Genomic DNA, 15282 nt, shown 5'->3' on the forward strand with positions numbered 1-15282 from the left:
TTTTATCTAATGGTTTATTGAATGATCATTGACCTTGCTTTATTTTTTATTTCAAGGGGCACCGTTTTCATCAAGTCCATTGATGCCTCCGCCCATTGCAAGAATGCCACCTACCTATGTGAGCAGATAGAGGAGGTGATTGAAGATGTGGGTGAGGAGAACGTGGTACAGGTGGTGACCGACAATGCAGCAAATTATGTTGCTGCGAGTAAACTTTTGATTACAAACTAATTTTGTTTGCAAATTAATTACTATCTTGTAGTTTGTACCTCCATTAATTACAATTTACAATGCAACAAATTATGTTGCTGCAGGTAGACTATTGATGGAGAGGCACCCATCTATAGTTTGGACTCCATGTGCTGCTCATTGCATTGACCTCATGTTGGAGGATATTGGAAAAATCCCATGGGTCAAGAGATGTGTAGAAAGGGCAAGAAATTTCTGCAAATTTGTATATAATCATTCATGGGTGTTGGCTCTTATGAGACAATACACAGAGCAGAAGGAGTTAGCTCGTCCAGAAATCACAAGATTTGCCACAAACTTCCTCACATTGCAGTCCATGCTTAGGTCTAAGTCTGCCTTGAGACGTATGATTGTTGGTGAGGAGTGGTCTTCCTCATCCTATGCTACCACCCCTGTAGGGGAAGATATGGCAGACTGCATTTTTGATGAGCAAGGCTTTTGGGTCCCTTGTGATGAGATAGTGAAGGTAATTTTTTTATAAATTCTACAATTTAAATTTTAACTTCATGTTTTATAACTTATTTTATGTATTCTCTTATTTGCTCATTTTTCTAAATTACACAATATTTTCAATTTTGCAGTTTGTTAAGCCCTTGGTGGTTTTGTTGTGAGTTGCGGATGGAGATAAACCCGCAATGGGCTATATATATGAGGGCATGGATAGGGCGAAGGAGGCCATCAGATTCGTCTATGGAGCAGATGAGAGCAAGTATGGTCCCATTTAGGAGATCATTGATAGGAGATGGCATCATCAGCTTCATAGGCCCATCCATGCGGCAGCCTATTATCTGAATCCGGCATTCCGTTTTATCCTTTCTTTCAAGGCTGATGTGGAGGTCCTTAATGGGCTATACGCAATCATGGAGAAGATGGGATCTGCTAGTACTTCTCAAATGGACCTTTTTCGAGAGCTATAGTTGTTCTCAGGTGCACAAGGGGAGACCTTCTCTCGTCCTATCGCCAAAGACGGCAGGACAACTATGATGCCAGGTAAAAATAAATTGTAAGGCTTAATTTTAGTTTTATTCAATACTATATTGTAACTTGTTAAATGAGTTCATGAGTGAGACTAATTTTATTTATTTTTCTCATTTCAAACTCAGATCATTGGTGGAGCTTTTTTGGCCTAGAGACACCAAATATTCAAAAGTTGGCCATTCGCATCTTGAGCCAACCATGCAGCGCATCAGGTTGTGAGCGCAATTGGAGTATGTTTGAGCACATACACTCCAAGAGGCGCAATAGATTATCTGTGGAGAAGATGAATGATCTCGTCTTTGTTCACTACAACCTCCGCCTGAGAATGAGAAAGAATGCATTAGTTGACATCTCTCCTATCATTCTAGATGAGGTTGATCTTGAAGCAGAGTGGGCCAATGAGAATCAGACAGCTCCTGGGACTCCTACAGCTGTCTTTAGTGATGATGACATTGATTGGATAGACCAGGTAGATATAGAGGCTGAGGCTGTAGCCATGGCAGAGGAGGAGCAGAGAGCACGAGTAGAGACAGGAAATATTGAGACTCAGAGTGACACAGATGTTCCTGATGTTGGTGAGCATGACACAGCTGTTCCTGATGTTGGTGAGCATGGCATGGTGTCACGGGGAGCGACTATGGCTGCTGAATCATCCAGGACCTACTTTAAACGCCTTCGCAGGGGGCCAGAGCGAGAGGGTGCACGGCCCTCTGAGCCATAGGCTTGTACACTTGTAGTTGTATTTAGTATTTACTATTTACCTTTGGTATTTGTATGAAACATTTGATGATGATCATATGATGTTATGGATTTTTTATTCCATGAGTTTTTTAATATTGTATACATTTGACAATATTTATATATCTATGTTTGTTATTTTCTTCAGCTACAATTTGCGTTTATGCTTATGTGATTGATGTATACTTGTGTATGTAATCAAATGAGCCGAGTTTGATGATGTTTTTGTGTCTTTAAGGTGTATTCAATAAAGGGTGTCTGAAACAAGTTTTAAATCTTTAAAAATCTCTAAATTTCTTGAGTTTTTCACTTTCCCAAGTCCAGCCGAGTCTGGAGCCGAGTCTGACGCCGAGTCCCGAGTCCGAGTCCGAGTCCCGTTTCTTTGCTTGGAACTTTGCCATGCAAAAATGGGAAGAACATTCAACTTGCAATTCGGATTTCAAAACCCGAAATTGGGAAGAACTTGATTTTTTTAAATCATTGAAGCTTGATTTTTGGACTAAAGAAGGTTAAGTCTTTGTCCAAAAAGGGAAGAACACATCAAGAGGTAGAACTTTTTACACTTGCAAACTTCTTTGCAAATTGGGAAGATTGCGAATTGGGAAGAACACATCTCTCTTATTTCGAAACTTGATTTTTTGAACCAAAGAAGGTTAAGTCTTTGTCCAAAAAGGGAAGAACACTAATTTTCCTCTTACTTGCAATCGGGTTTTTAAAACCCGAATGCAAGTAAAGAAGGAGAAATTCCAAAGGGGAAGAACAACTTTACTTTACAAATTTCTTTGTAAAATGGGGAATTTCCTCTCATAAACCCATTATGAACATGAACAAAACTAAAACTAAACAAGAAAATGCAAGGAAAGAAATAAGAAAGAAAGAAAAAAATAAAAATTACCTTGCAAAGTTGAGAAGAAATCCAAACTTGAAGAATCAACCAAACATGGAAGATGAAGCCCTTTAAATAGAATTTAAACAATGGAAAAAACTTAGCCACGCATTGTGACAATAGAAAAACCGATTTGCTATAAAAATGCCATGTAAAAATGCTAATGAAATGGTTCGAAACTGATTTCATTCATCATTAATCACAAGACAAAGCAAAAACGACTTAGGATTATAAGCATACCTCAAAGGCGAAGAGTGCGTAACTTAGCAAAACATGTGACTATTTTTTTAGGGCCTTTTTTGCAAATCCAAAACCATAAATGCACATAAAACGGTTTGATCAAAGCTTAGAATCCAACGCATTTATGGCAGAGCCAAAAACGCCTTGAGAATAGATGGATTCAATCCCCCAAATCATAGCAAAACGCATAAATGCATGATTCAGAAAAAACGGCTTCAAGAAGACAAATGGCGAAAAACGGTTTGCACAAATGCGCAAAAAATGGGTTTTGAATCCTTCAAAGTTGCAGGAAATCCACACTTGGAAGGAATCCCTAAATTTCCTCCAAAAAATTCGAACTCAAATCAGCTTGCAATGGCATGGAAGAATTTCGGGCTTTAGAAACAAAACAAGAAGTTTTACAAAATGTTCATATTTTTGCCTTTAAGGCAAATTTTGGGTTTTAGAAAAGAAATTACAAGTAAAATTACTTGTAATAGGGAAATAGAATTCCCTTTACAAGTGATTCACTTAAAACATGTAAAGGGGTTTTAAAATCCCATTTACAAGTTCTATTTTAACATTATAAAAAAACAACTTTAAGTTACAAAGACATGTAAAGGGGTTTTAAAATCCCATTTACAAGTTTTATTTTAACACTTAAAGTCAAGCTACTGGTAATGGGGGTTTTAAAACCCCTATTACAAGTTTTATAAAAACTTGCAATTGGAGAAAAATTCCCCTACAAGCCTAAATTGAAGCAAAAACATAACAAACGGACTTGAAACGCGACGAAATTCGAAACTTAGCTTGAGGATGGATCAACGATCGATCCAGTCCAAGGATGGGGCGAATTTCTGCCTCGGGAAGTGTGCCATAGAATAAAAATTTTCATTTTCTAACAAAAATTTCTATGTGATAGTCCAATTTTTTAAATCAAAAATTGAGGACAACAAATTGCTCCCCCTTTTAAATAATTAATATTTGCACTTTAGGAAATATTAAAATATTATTATAATATAAAGTGCACACGTGACATCATATGTGAGAACACATTATCTCACCATAAAACCATGTAAAATAATATGTGAAGCCACAAGTAACTACCAAGACGACCCTCTCATCAACTCCTTGGCCTACGAGGATCAAATAATAGACCAAACTCCGCGGATGTCCAAATACTAGGGAGAAGGGAACATTACATTAAAATACATCCCAACGTTTCCTGTTGAATCTCATAGTCAGATACAAGATCTTTCAGTGGGAGAGGAACAACAGAAACAATTTAAACTCCAAATTTCCTTATATAGAATTGGCATACAATTGCAAATCACTGATCCTTATGGGAAAAAAAATCCTACTAATAATATCTAAATCTTTTCAAAATGAGTACATGAAATGCAACATATTCGCAGAAAACAAACACACGAATAATTCTATTCAACAAAACATTGAAACGAAAATGTCATCCTCTACCCAGCATATGACAATAGGAAGTAGAGGACACCTAGACAGGATTAAAAGAAGTGCATCTATAAGATGCCAAAGAAGATAGACATGAGAGATAATAGTAAGAAAAAACATTAGCCTCTTGATTATTGGATCATCTTAGAGAAATACATTAATAGCATACCAAATAATTTTGGAAACGCAAACACAAAAGTCAAGGGAGAGCCAAGAAAACCATTCAAAGGAAAACAATAGGTATCTACCAGGTGACCACCTTTTAAATAACAATAGTTTTCCTTCTCTCTGCATGCACAGCAGTCCATTTAATGCCCAATCTAGGTAGGATCAGTTACCTACCTCTATATATAGGTAGGTTATTGTTGACGTGTATTTTGTACACCATCATACACAGAATAAAATACCAATAGGCATCTTATCCTCTCTTGAGAAAATAGTCTCTAACTGCTGAAGATTCGCATAAAGGATCAGTTAGGAAGACTCCAAGGTTCTTTGATGTAGGGTCTCTACGTGTGGACAAGCTCCAGTGGTATGATGTGATTTGCTGGGATCACAAGGGGACTTACATGTGATGATTGAACTTCCGATCTGCTTTGCTGGACACAGGCTCTTACTAACTTAGATTTGAAAAATGAAAAAAGGATAAGGGCGAAGAGAGGATCTAATCCTAATACTAAGAATGTAGGAGCAATGACTTGATTTTTGATGAAACTCTAACTAGATCTTGATTTGACATCAATGGAACATCTACACAAGACTAGTGCGATCTTCTAAGGGAATCTTTATGATGTTCAAATCATCACCGCAGGCATAGATACCATCCAAGTTGATGCATATCAATGAAGAGGCAACAAATTGAAATTGAGCTTAGGCTGAATGATCCAGTTGACTACGCAAGGCAAGTCTGCAATCAACAAACTGCTAGTAGTATGGATGTACGAATTCCACCATTAATCAATCACATTTCCTCCATTCATCTAATCATCTACCATCTAAGATTGAAGACTCAACAAGAAACCACGCAAATTGCAAGAAAACGACATATTTCACCATTACTTCAATGAAAATGGAGTTTGTTTACAATCAATGGCAACAATTTCTTGCCTTGTCCTCCTATCTACTCTAATTGCTATTCTATCAACTATATTCTAACTCTTCCAACTATTTACATGCTATCTCTAACTTATTGTTCATTAGCCTTTACAAATGAAATGCCTGGGCTTATATAGTACCCACAATACAATTTGATGGCTTAGATCAATTCAAGATCAATGGCCAAGATTTTACAATGAAAACCCTAATTAGGGTTTGTTACAACCATTACATAACATTTAATGCTTGACCAATGAAATAATTGTATTGCTTGGACACATGTCCCTTCTAGAAAAATCGACCAATGGATAGCCAGGGTAGGTACATCGAAGTTTGTGCCACCTTCCATGAGTTAAGTACATTGAATCTGGACATGCTGAGATGGACCTCACCGATTGGAGACGTGATAACTAGGATGCCACCTCATCTGACACTTGTAACTTTGGTAAATATTCAACTTGATGTTGTTGAGAAGCTTGCTTTAATTAATTCATCTGGAATTATTTGCTTCTTCAACGAGCCCTTGTTCTAACTCCTTTTGTCCTTGATGTGCAAGATGATGATGTACCTCGCCTTGGAACGCTGGATTGAAAGAGGTTGCCCATGTCCTTACTTGATCGTCCTGGCGAAGACCGTCCTGGCGAAGACCGTCCTGGATCCGGCTTGATTTTCTTTGAAGAGATCTCCATTTGATGCCTACACAACATTTCAAAATTAGTACCATGATTTTGCAATACATAACATAAATTAGAGAGCAAATTTTAGGAAACTTAATGATAAGTCCTTTATTAATCATTTCCTAAAAACGACTATTGAGCTATGAATTCAAAATTTCAAAATTCAAAATTTAAGCTATGACGATCAACGTTCAAAAACAATAAATCCATATCGCCATACCTCTCTTGAGAGCTAACTCTAGAATGCAAAACAAGGAATTTGCCTAGGCAAAATCAAAATTAGATGGCTTCAACGTGATCTCCTTAAAATGAACGATCCCTTTATCAATTCATCACCCTTGAGGATATCTTTGACGTGGTCTTTGGCAAGTTCGCCCAACTTGAGACTAAGCTTGCACTCCTTTGATGATGTCTGCGCCCTCCTCTTGAATGACAATTTCGCACCTCCTTTGTATTCTCCAAATCGCATGCTAATGAAGGATGTTAAATGATGATTTGAAATGAATAAACCACCTTCCCTTTATAGGCGCTTACCTCTCATCATTATTTAGGCCGACTTTGTGAAAATAAAGCAAATTAAACGATTTTTTGATAAATAACAAGGCCGACTTTTATAAACCAAGCGCTCCCTTTGATCGATTTTTTTTTATTAATTAATTATTAATTATTAAATGCCATCGTTCTAAATTAATTTAATCAAATTCGATTTTCACAAGGCAAAAAAATAATTAATAATATCAAGCGCAATATTTAAATGCCATTTAATTGAATTTTCAAAACATATCGAATTTTAGCATTTAAAATAAATTCAAAAAAAACTTGTTTGAACGCCAAATTTTGAAGATGAAAGATACGTACCTCATCGCCCTGGTCCCTGACTGAGGGACAAGAGCGATCCATTATGTTGGCCTTGATTCTTGCATTTTTTACGTCCAAAATCTCTATCTCCACGTTGGATTTGGCATGTTCGCTAGGATTTTTAAACTTGAGCGACTTGTCCTGCAAACAAATGTCCTTTAGGTGTGATATCGCCCTGGTCCCTTGGAGAGGGACAGGAGCGATCCCTACGTTTTTACTTGACATTCTTCGTTCTTGGTACCAATTCTTCGTCCATTACTTCTCAAAAGACATCCTTGATCTTGTGTGAACTTGCCTTGTCTTGATTTTGAAGGAGAATGAGTGTTTTAATAGAAATCGCTTTGGTCCTTGTCCAAAGGACAGGAGCGATATAGTCTCTTTAGCTCAATTGATAGCATTTTGACGTTCAAAACTCTTGTATATCGTCTTCAAAAGACACCTTAGACCTTTTACCCTAAGTTGCAGGGTTCGCCCCTGGGAAGCCCTGGTACGGGTCCGGGTTCGACCGGGTCCGTGGTACGGGTCCGGTTCGACCCGGGTTCGACCAGGGTTCGTAAAACCCAGGGTGGGTTCGACCCGGGTCGAACCCAGTCGAACCCGGGGTCGAACCCAGTCGAACCCGGGCGGACCCAGTCGAACCCGCGTGGCTGGGCGGCCCAATAAGTTAAAAAACAAACCAAATTTTTTTTTTTTTTCAATTCCGCCTTTAAAAAAGCGAAAATTATAACCTAAAAAACACTTCTAAAACATCTTATTGACACATTTCACCTCATTTGTGTTGCAAACAAATTTTTTATGAGAGCAGGTTGAAGAGAGGTTGAACAAAATTTGGCTTCCAAGATCAAAGAGGAGGAGTTGAAGACTGATTTTAGAAGCTTCAACAAGTGTTGCAGCATCATTTCCATACATTTTCAAGCTTCCATTGGCAGCAAGAGGTAGGTTTTTAAACATTTTTTTCCAACTATTTTTGTTTCACAAATTGTCAAACATGAAACTTGAATTTTTTTTCATTATTTAGTTTTTGTTTTTGAATATGTTTATTTTATTTCTTGCCATAGGAACTAGAATGGCATCTACATCTTCCTCCATTGGCAATGAACAAGTAATTGCAAAACAAAGAAATGATCCAAATTCTCCCTTATGGAAATATGTGGACATTATAAAACAACTTCCGGGAGGTGGGGGATTCCGTTGGAAATGCCATGGATGTGATATTGAACGTAATAGTTCATATTATCGAGTGGTAGGCCATTTGTGTGGAATAAAAGGAAGAGGCATCAAAAAATGCCCTGGCAAAAATGGTAAACCTATACCAGATGAGATAGTGATGAAATATATTAGGGAGCATGAGGCAGCAGAAGAGAGGGAAGCCCGTAGATTGAACCAAACCGCATCAAAGAAAACAAGGGGAATGCAAGGCCCTTCTAATCCCAGTATTGTAGTAGAAGACCACCCCTTCTTTGCCACAAATGAACCTCAAAGTGCACCACCCTTGACACGTAAAAGAACAAAAGGGCCTTTAGAAACCGCATTCCAAAATGAGAGTAGAGACAATGCTGATCAAGATATAGTAAGGTGCATTTATGCAAATGGTTTGTCATTCAATGTTGTTCGCTCCCCATATTGGAAGCAAATGATAAAAAGTGTTAATGAGGCACCAAGAGGGTATAAGGGCCCCGGTTATGAGAAGGTACGTGGAACATTATTGGAGAAAGAGGTGAAGAGGGTTGAAGATGCATTGAAACCCATAAGGGATTCGTGGGTTGAGACAGGTGTAACAATTGTTTCAGATGGGTGGAAAGATGCTAAAAACCGTCCCTTGATCAATGTCATAGCGGTGTCCCCTAAAGGGGCAATGTTTTTGAGAGCTGTGGATTGTGAGGGCCAAATAAAAGATGGCGAATTTATTGCAGAAATTCTCATCTCTGCCATTGAGTCTGTGGGACCCCGCAATGTTGTCCAAGTCATAACGGACAATGCAAAAAATTGTAGAGCTGCTGGTTTGTTGGTTGAGCAACGCTATGATCACATCTTTTGGACACCTTGTGCGGTACATTCGCTCAATCTTATGCTACAAAGGATTGGGCAAAAAATAAAATGGATCAGAGATGTGTATGCAGAGGCTGAGGACATCCAGATGTTCATCACAAACCACCACATGTCTCAAGGGATTTTTAGAACCTATTCGAATTTGGAGCTATTGAAGGTAAGTGAAATAGTAATTTAATTTTACATTTTCTGATTTTTTTGAATTTTCAATGTTAATAATATCATTGTGTAAGCTATATTGTGTATTCTTCTTTAAAGTTTGGCTTTATTTTTTAATAATTTGGCATTAATTTGTGTTATAGGTTGCTGAGACCCGTTTTGCATCAAACACAATCGTCTTAAGACGACTTGTGAAAGTTAGAGTGGCACTATGCAATATGGTGATCAGCACCAATTGGACTGTATGGAAGCAAAGTAGCACTGAGAGGGCAGGAAAAATTAGGGATAGAATATTGGATGAGAAATGGTGGGATCTTGTTACATATCTCCTAAGTATCACTGAGCCCATCATGAGCATGATTCGCTATACAGACATGGATAGGCCTTGCATAGGTGAGATTTATGATGGCATTGATTCAATGCTTGAAAAAATAAAGTTCACTATAAATGAAAAAGAGAATGATCCTCAGGAGAAATTCTTCAAAGAACTGGAATTAATTATTGTAGAGAGGTGGAATAAGATCACCACTCCTTTGCACCTTCTTGCCTATGCCTTGACACCTAAGTACTATAGCAATCAGTTTCTTGATAAACCAGGAAGGATTCCACCATGGAGAGATCTAGAAGTATCTGATGGGTATAAGGCAGCATTTCTTAGACTATATCCCGATGATGATTTGCGAGATGTTGTTACAAATGAGTTCATAGAATTCGCAAATGGGAATGGTCTAAGTGTTGATGCACTTCGTCATAGATCCAAGAAAGATGCTCATAGCTGGTGGTACTTCCATGGCACATGCTTCCAACACCTACAACCCCTCGCTATAAAAGTTTTATTACAAGTAAGTTTAATTAATTAAAATTTTTAATTTACAAGTTTTAGTTTATTTATAGTTTACTTTGTCTTCATAGGTTGCTAGTAATTTTATTTTTATTAATGTATAACTTTAATTGTTTACTTTGTCTTCATAGGTTGCTAGTTCATCTGCTTCAGAAAGAAATTGGAGCACATACTCTTTCATCCACTCAGTAAAGCGCAATAGGCTGCTATCAAAAAGAGCGGAGAATTTAGTATATGTGCATTCCAACCTACGTCTTCTTTCACACAAACAACATGACTACACACAAGGGGAAACAAAGATGTGGGATATAGAGCCAGAGCATACTGATTTGGATGCTCCTGGTTCTCAGCTTCTTGCATTGACACTTGATGACTCGGAAATTGAGCCAACTTATAGTGCAAGTGCAAGTGGCATTGGCTCATGTAATGTCAATGTCAATGAGGATGAGGAGGAGGAGGAGGAGGAGGATGAAGAATTAGATGATCCATTTGATGATTAAACTTTTAAGTTTATATTTTTGAAAGTTGAAACAATGATACTTGAATATTTTGTCATTTTGATATTAAACTTGATGTATATGATACTATTATCAATTATGGTATGATCATGATGCTATGATTACAAGTTTATGTTTGTTTTGTTGTTCATATGATGCTATGTGACATGCATATTTTAATTCATGCTTATAGGCTTTGATATATATATATATATATAATATATATATATATATATAAATTTACATGTTTTTGTACTAACGAACCCAAACGAACCCAAACCCCTTTTCAAAATTTTGCCGTACCGGCGTACCGGGTTCTTCGAACCCGAACCGGAACCCGAACCCGAACCGGCAACTTAGCTTTTACCACTTTGCAAAACCTTGACTTAACGTGATTTATGCATGAATTGGCAAATATGGTGTATATCGCTCTGGTCCCTTCCTGAGGGACAGGAGCGAACTTCAACGTTTTGAGCTTGTCTTTACCTTCTTCAACTTGTAATTGCTATCAACGAGTAAAATGAAGTCCCCTTGATTCTCCTTGGTCGCTTGAAACATGATCAACTTTAAAAATCTAGGCCTTTATGAGAATTTCGCTCTGGTCCCTTCCTGAGGGACAGGAGCGAACTAGAAGTCTTGATGTAAATCCTTCAATGTTGATGATCTTTGATGCTTTGCGCTTGATTGGGACGCTTCGAAATGTCCTTGCCACCTTGTTCTTTGTCTTGGAGTGTCTTGAATTTGGAGGAACGGCAATATAATCATCATATCGCCCTGGTCCCTTGGAGAGGGACAGGAGCGATCTTGCTCTTGTAGGCTCCACATCATATTGCTAACCTCTAAAATTATCTTCAACGGATTCGTAACATTCCATTCCATTCATCCATGCCTTGGGTTTGATTGTAACTTAGCCAGAAAATCATCTATAACAAAAATCGCTCTGGTCCCTTCCTGAGGGACAGGAGCGAACTTAAGCATTTTGGTCCTTTGATGGCATTTGGTAATCTTCAATTTATCTTCAATGAGTTCATTTCACCTCCTTCCTTGCCTTCAAACATAAAGTTGACTTGATCTTTGCCCAGATCGTACCTTATGAAGAATTTCGCTCTGGTCCTTCAGTGAGGGACAGGAGCGAATTTGACCCTCTAGGCAAAAACTTCATCATTTCGTTGTTTTTGATCAAGTCTGGATGCTCTATCATGCTCATTTCGTCCTTCACCATGCCTTTGATGTCTCGATTCGTCCAAACAAGGTCAAGAATGGCTCAACTAAGCATTTTCGCTCTGGTCCCTTGGTGAGGGACACGAGCGATTCGCCTTGGTCCCTTGGAGAGGGACAGGAGCGCTTTTCGCTCTGGACCCTTGGAGAAGGACACGAGCGAAATTTGACTTTTCGAACTCTCTATCAGGATAAATTTGATGGAATATAACATTTAAGTATAAGAAAGAAGTTCTTATACTTTAAGTTATATTCCATATATACTTTCAGGATGTTTGAGAGTGGTTTCAGACCTCCAGGAGTTATATTGCAAAATCTAGTTTTTGGAGGTTTTTCAGTTTCCAGACTTAGTCAAATTCAGGATCAGGACATTCCAGACTTAGCCAAATTTCAGGATCAGGACTTTCAGACTTAGCCAATTTTTCAGGACATTCCAGACTTAGCCAAATTTCAGGATCAGGACTTTCAGACTTAGCCAATTTTTCAGGACATTCCAGACTTAGCCAAATTTCAGGATCAGGACCTCACTCAAGCTGGACTTGCTATCCATGTGATCACCCCGACAGCACTCAAAAATGCAAAGGCTAACTAACAAAACCCTAAAAAAACTAACCCTAAAAAGCAAAAAACATGGGTCCCCATTTGCAATGGGGCGATGTGTGAAAACGTCACAACAGTTATCACACTCAAATCAATTCCTGCAAGAGCCAAACTCATTAAAGTCTGTTTGGATTTAAATAGAGCAGTCCAATAAGGTAGTTGCTATTATGTATTCCAAATTTTTCTCTTCTCTAGTCTTTTAGACGGTTAAACCACAATTTCGAAGGACGACTTAACATCCTACTTGATAATCACTATAAATTTTTGAAATGTTATTGGGTTATTATTCATGCTTTTGAATTGTACTCTAGGCTCTGTGTCAAGAAACATATACAACCTCTTGGTCTAATCATTAACGTGCACTAGTCAGTAAAACAAAATATATTGCAGACAAGCCAAGGCAACTTAACAAGGGCAGATCAACATATTAAACTTAGGCACCTGAGACTTCGGATGGCTAATCATCTTGATTCATTCCATATAATAGGTTTGTTTGTAGAAGCATATAAAAAAGCTGAAACCAGGAAAATCTATAGAAATTGTTTGGCCACCTTCTGATGTCTCCGTCGTTCATATAATTTAGCACCATCTTCACTAAGCACAGCAGTATGGAAGTCTACGTGTAACATGGTATACCATGTGACTCGGCTGAGAGGCAGAGACAAATATTCCATGACACATAAGAACATTTTGCAATTAAAGATATTAGTTTTCCACAATCCACGATAGTTCTTGCTAATGCTTCTGGATAGCAATATTTATTGAGGAGGCGTATGCATGATAGAATACAACAAACTCTTTCAACCGCACAAAACTACCCTACTCCATAACAAAGGAAATAAATTGAACAGGATTAGGAGTACCTCTGGAATCTGGCTGATAATGGCTGCCACAAAATGAAAGCGTCCTCCCCATTGCATCAGGACTGGAAGTACTCTACTGGGCACTATACCTATTATATAAAACAAGTCATCAATTAAAAAAGCCAAATCATACCAATCTAAAATGGCTAAGTACATGACCCATTCTTATGCACATGTACGCTCAAACAATTTGCATTATCACGATAAGGTCTACAAGCCTGTCAAAACTTTGCAACTCTATTGAACTCGGCAATATGTATCATGACTCTCTAATTTTCATGAGGCTGTAAGTCTGGAGACTAAATTAGCAAAATGGAACTCAAAATAAGATATCAAGTCACAAGAAATTTGAACCCGCCATTTGTTTAAGAAACAATTTTTAAACAGTTGCAAATTTTCAAAGGGCCTTCCCTAACTTTTTGCTTCCATCAAACATATCAGACACATCATTACTTCTTTGCTGCTGCATCCAACAGGGCATTGTCTCACAATTTCTATTGTCATTCAGTACATAACTTGGACTTGGGGTTTACTGAAGCTTTCCAAATTATAGCAAAATCCTACTGGATAAGGCACAGAAGTTCGTTTTTGCGTGTGGGCACAAACCAAAGTACGTTATTTCATAAAACAAACACATCTGCAGTGAAAGACAACTGAAGCCTACCTATAGCTGAATGAAAGACTTCCATGACTGCAGAGAACTGCAACAGACCTGAAAAACAATAAAAGAAAAGACAACCACTCGTAGCAATCAATCGTTTCGTCCGTGGTCAACATTGTAAAAAACAAGGAATAAAAACAATGAATTTTTACATATTAGTTCACCACAGGCCGCATAGGCTCCATCAAAAGAATTTGTCGAAGAGACAGTCAAAATCAGCTTTATCAGTGCAATTGTCCTGCATTAGTGCATACCATATGTCATTGATATATTTACTTTAGCCTGAGAATCTGAATTGTTCCCAACCAAATGGGCCAATACATACCACCCGCATGCCTGAGCTGCATTGTAAGCGAACAAGTACAGGCTTGCTAAACGACCCATTAAGTTTCTGATTTTCTCCTGTATAGAGGAATTGAAAAAGTGTGGCCTTCTGGCATGGTTGACTGAACTCGGTATTTGTTATACTTGATCCCTTATTACTTTCAGCTAGAAAGTTTGTTAGCCTTATCCCAAGCTTTAAAACTGTGACAATTAAATTTCCATGCCGTGTCAATTCCCCTTTTAGTTATTGCAGTTATTATACTTTTCATTTTCATATTTTTTTTACACCGAAGTTGAGCAGCTCACTTAAAATATCAACGGTGTAAAGGTCTTTACACGGAATGCAAGACGATTGAATAAATCACAATCGTCCATCTTTCCGTTGGTTCATTTTCATCAACGGTTTTACTCCGGGGATGTTCGCCATTCCCGTGTTGTGTCGCTAACGTTGTAGTTTCAAATGCTTTCGCGTCCTTCCCGTGTTGGACGGTTTTCGTTTTTTCGTCCCAGCAATTTATATTCTCGATTTCCCCCTTCTATTCTTTGATAGGGTTTTGTACATCTCTACGGGAAAACTCAGGCGTAACGTCAGAATCTGGTAGCTATTGGTTGCTATGTTTCATTAATGAAATTTATTATGAATTTGTACCCTTCCGTGGCTCCTTTATATGGTTCGATGTTATTGCCATGTCAACATTGGATTCCTATGAAAAAGCATTACTAATTAAAGAATTTCTTCATACTTTTCACTGAACGTTGTTTAAAATTATACTTTTTAAGTACTTAGTCTTTATTATTATATAAATTATACTAATTGATAATAAAATATTATTAAGTTTGAAATATTGTTATTTATATTTTTTAATTAAATATATTATAATTATTTAAATTTATTAAATATTTCAG

General features: G+C 37.6%; 2 protein-coding genes across 5 annotated transcripts in view; one reads left to right on the forward strand and one right to left on the reverse strand.

The window, feature by feature from the left end:
• Positions 1-14640, reverse strand: part of LOC131046438 (uncharacterized) — a 104772-nt gene extending 90132 nt beyond the window's left edge. The window contains exons 1-4 of one of the 4 annotated variants that reach the window (XM_057980178.2): positions 14378-14630; positions 14205-14290; positions 14056-14103; positions 13392-13480 (exon numbers count right to left, since the gene is read on the reverse strand). In XM_057980178.2, the coding sequence (XP_057836161.2) occupies positions 13392-13480; positions 14056-14103; positions 14205-14290; positions 14378-14436 (282 nt within the window). In that variant the 5' untranslated portion in view covers positions 14437-14630. Of the gene's footprint in view, positions 1-13391; positions 13481-14055; positions 14104-14204; positions 14291-14377 lie in introns of all 4 variants that reach the window. The other 3 variants (XM_057980180.2, XM_057980179.2, XM_057980181.2) reach the window with 3 other exon arrangements.
• LOC131874242 (uncharacterized) lies at positions 7714-9880 on the forward strand. The gene is made up of 2 exons (XM_059217524.1): positions 7714-8099; positions 8223-9880. Exon 2 carries the CDS (start codon positions 8231-8233, stop codon positions 9389-9391), a length of 1161 nt encoding a protein of 386 aa, XP_059073507.1. The 5' UTR covers positions 7714-8099; positions 8223-8230; the 3' UTR covers positions 9392-9880.
• Positions 14641-15282: the final 642 nt, after the last annotated feature.

This window comes from Cryptomeria japonica, chromosome 1 (assembly GCF_030272615.1).
Source record: "Cryptomeria japonica chromosome 1, Sugi_1.0, whole genome shotgun sequence".
Taxonomy (NCBI): domain Eukaryota; kingdom Viridiplantae; phylum Streptophyta; class Pinopsida; order Cupressales; family Cupressaceae; genus Cryptomeria; species Cryptomeria japonica.

Coding starts and splice junctions, on each gene's coding strand:
- LOC131874242 (XM_059217524.1), top strand. CDS start 8,231: ATGGCATCTACATCTTCCTCCATTGGCAATGAACAAGTAATTGCAAAA.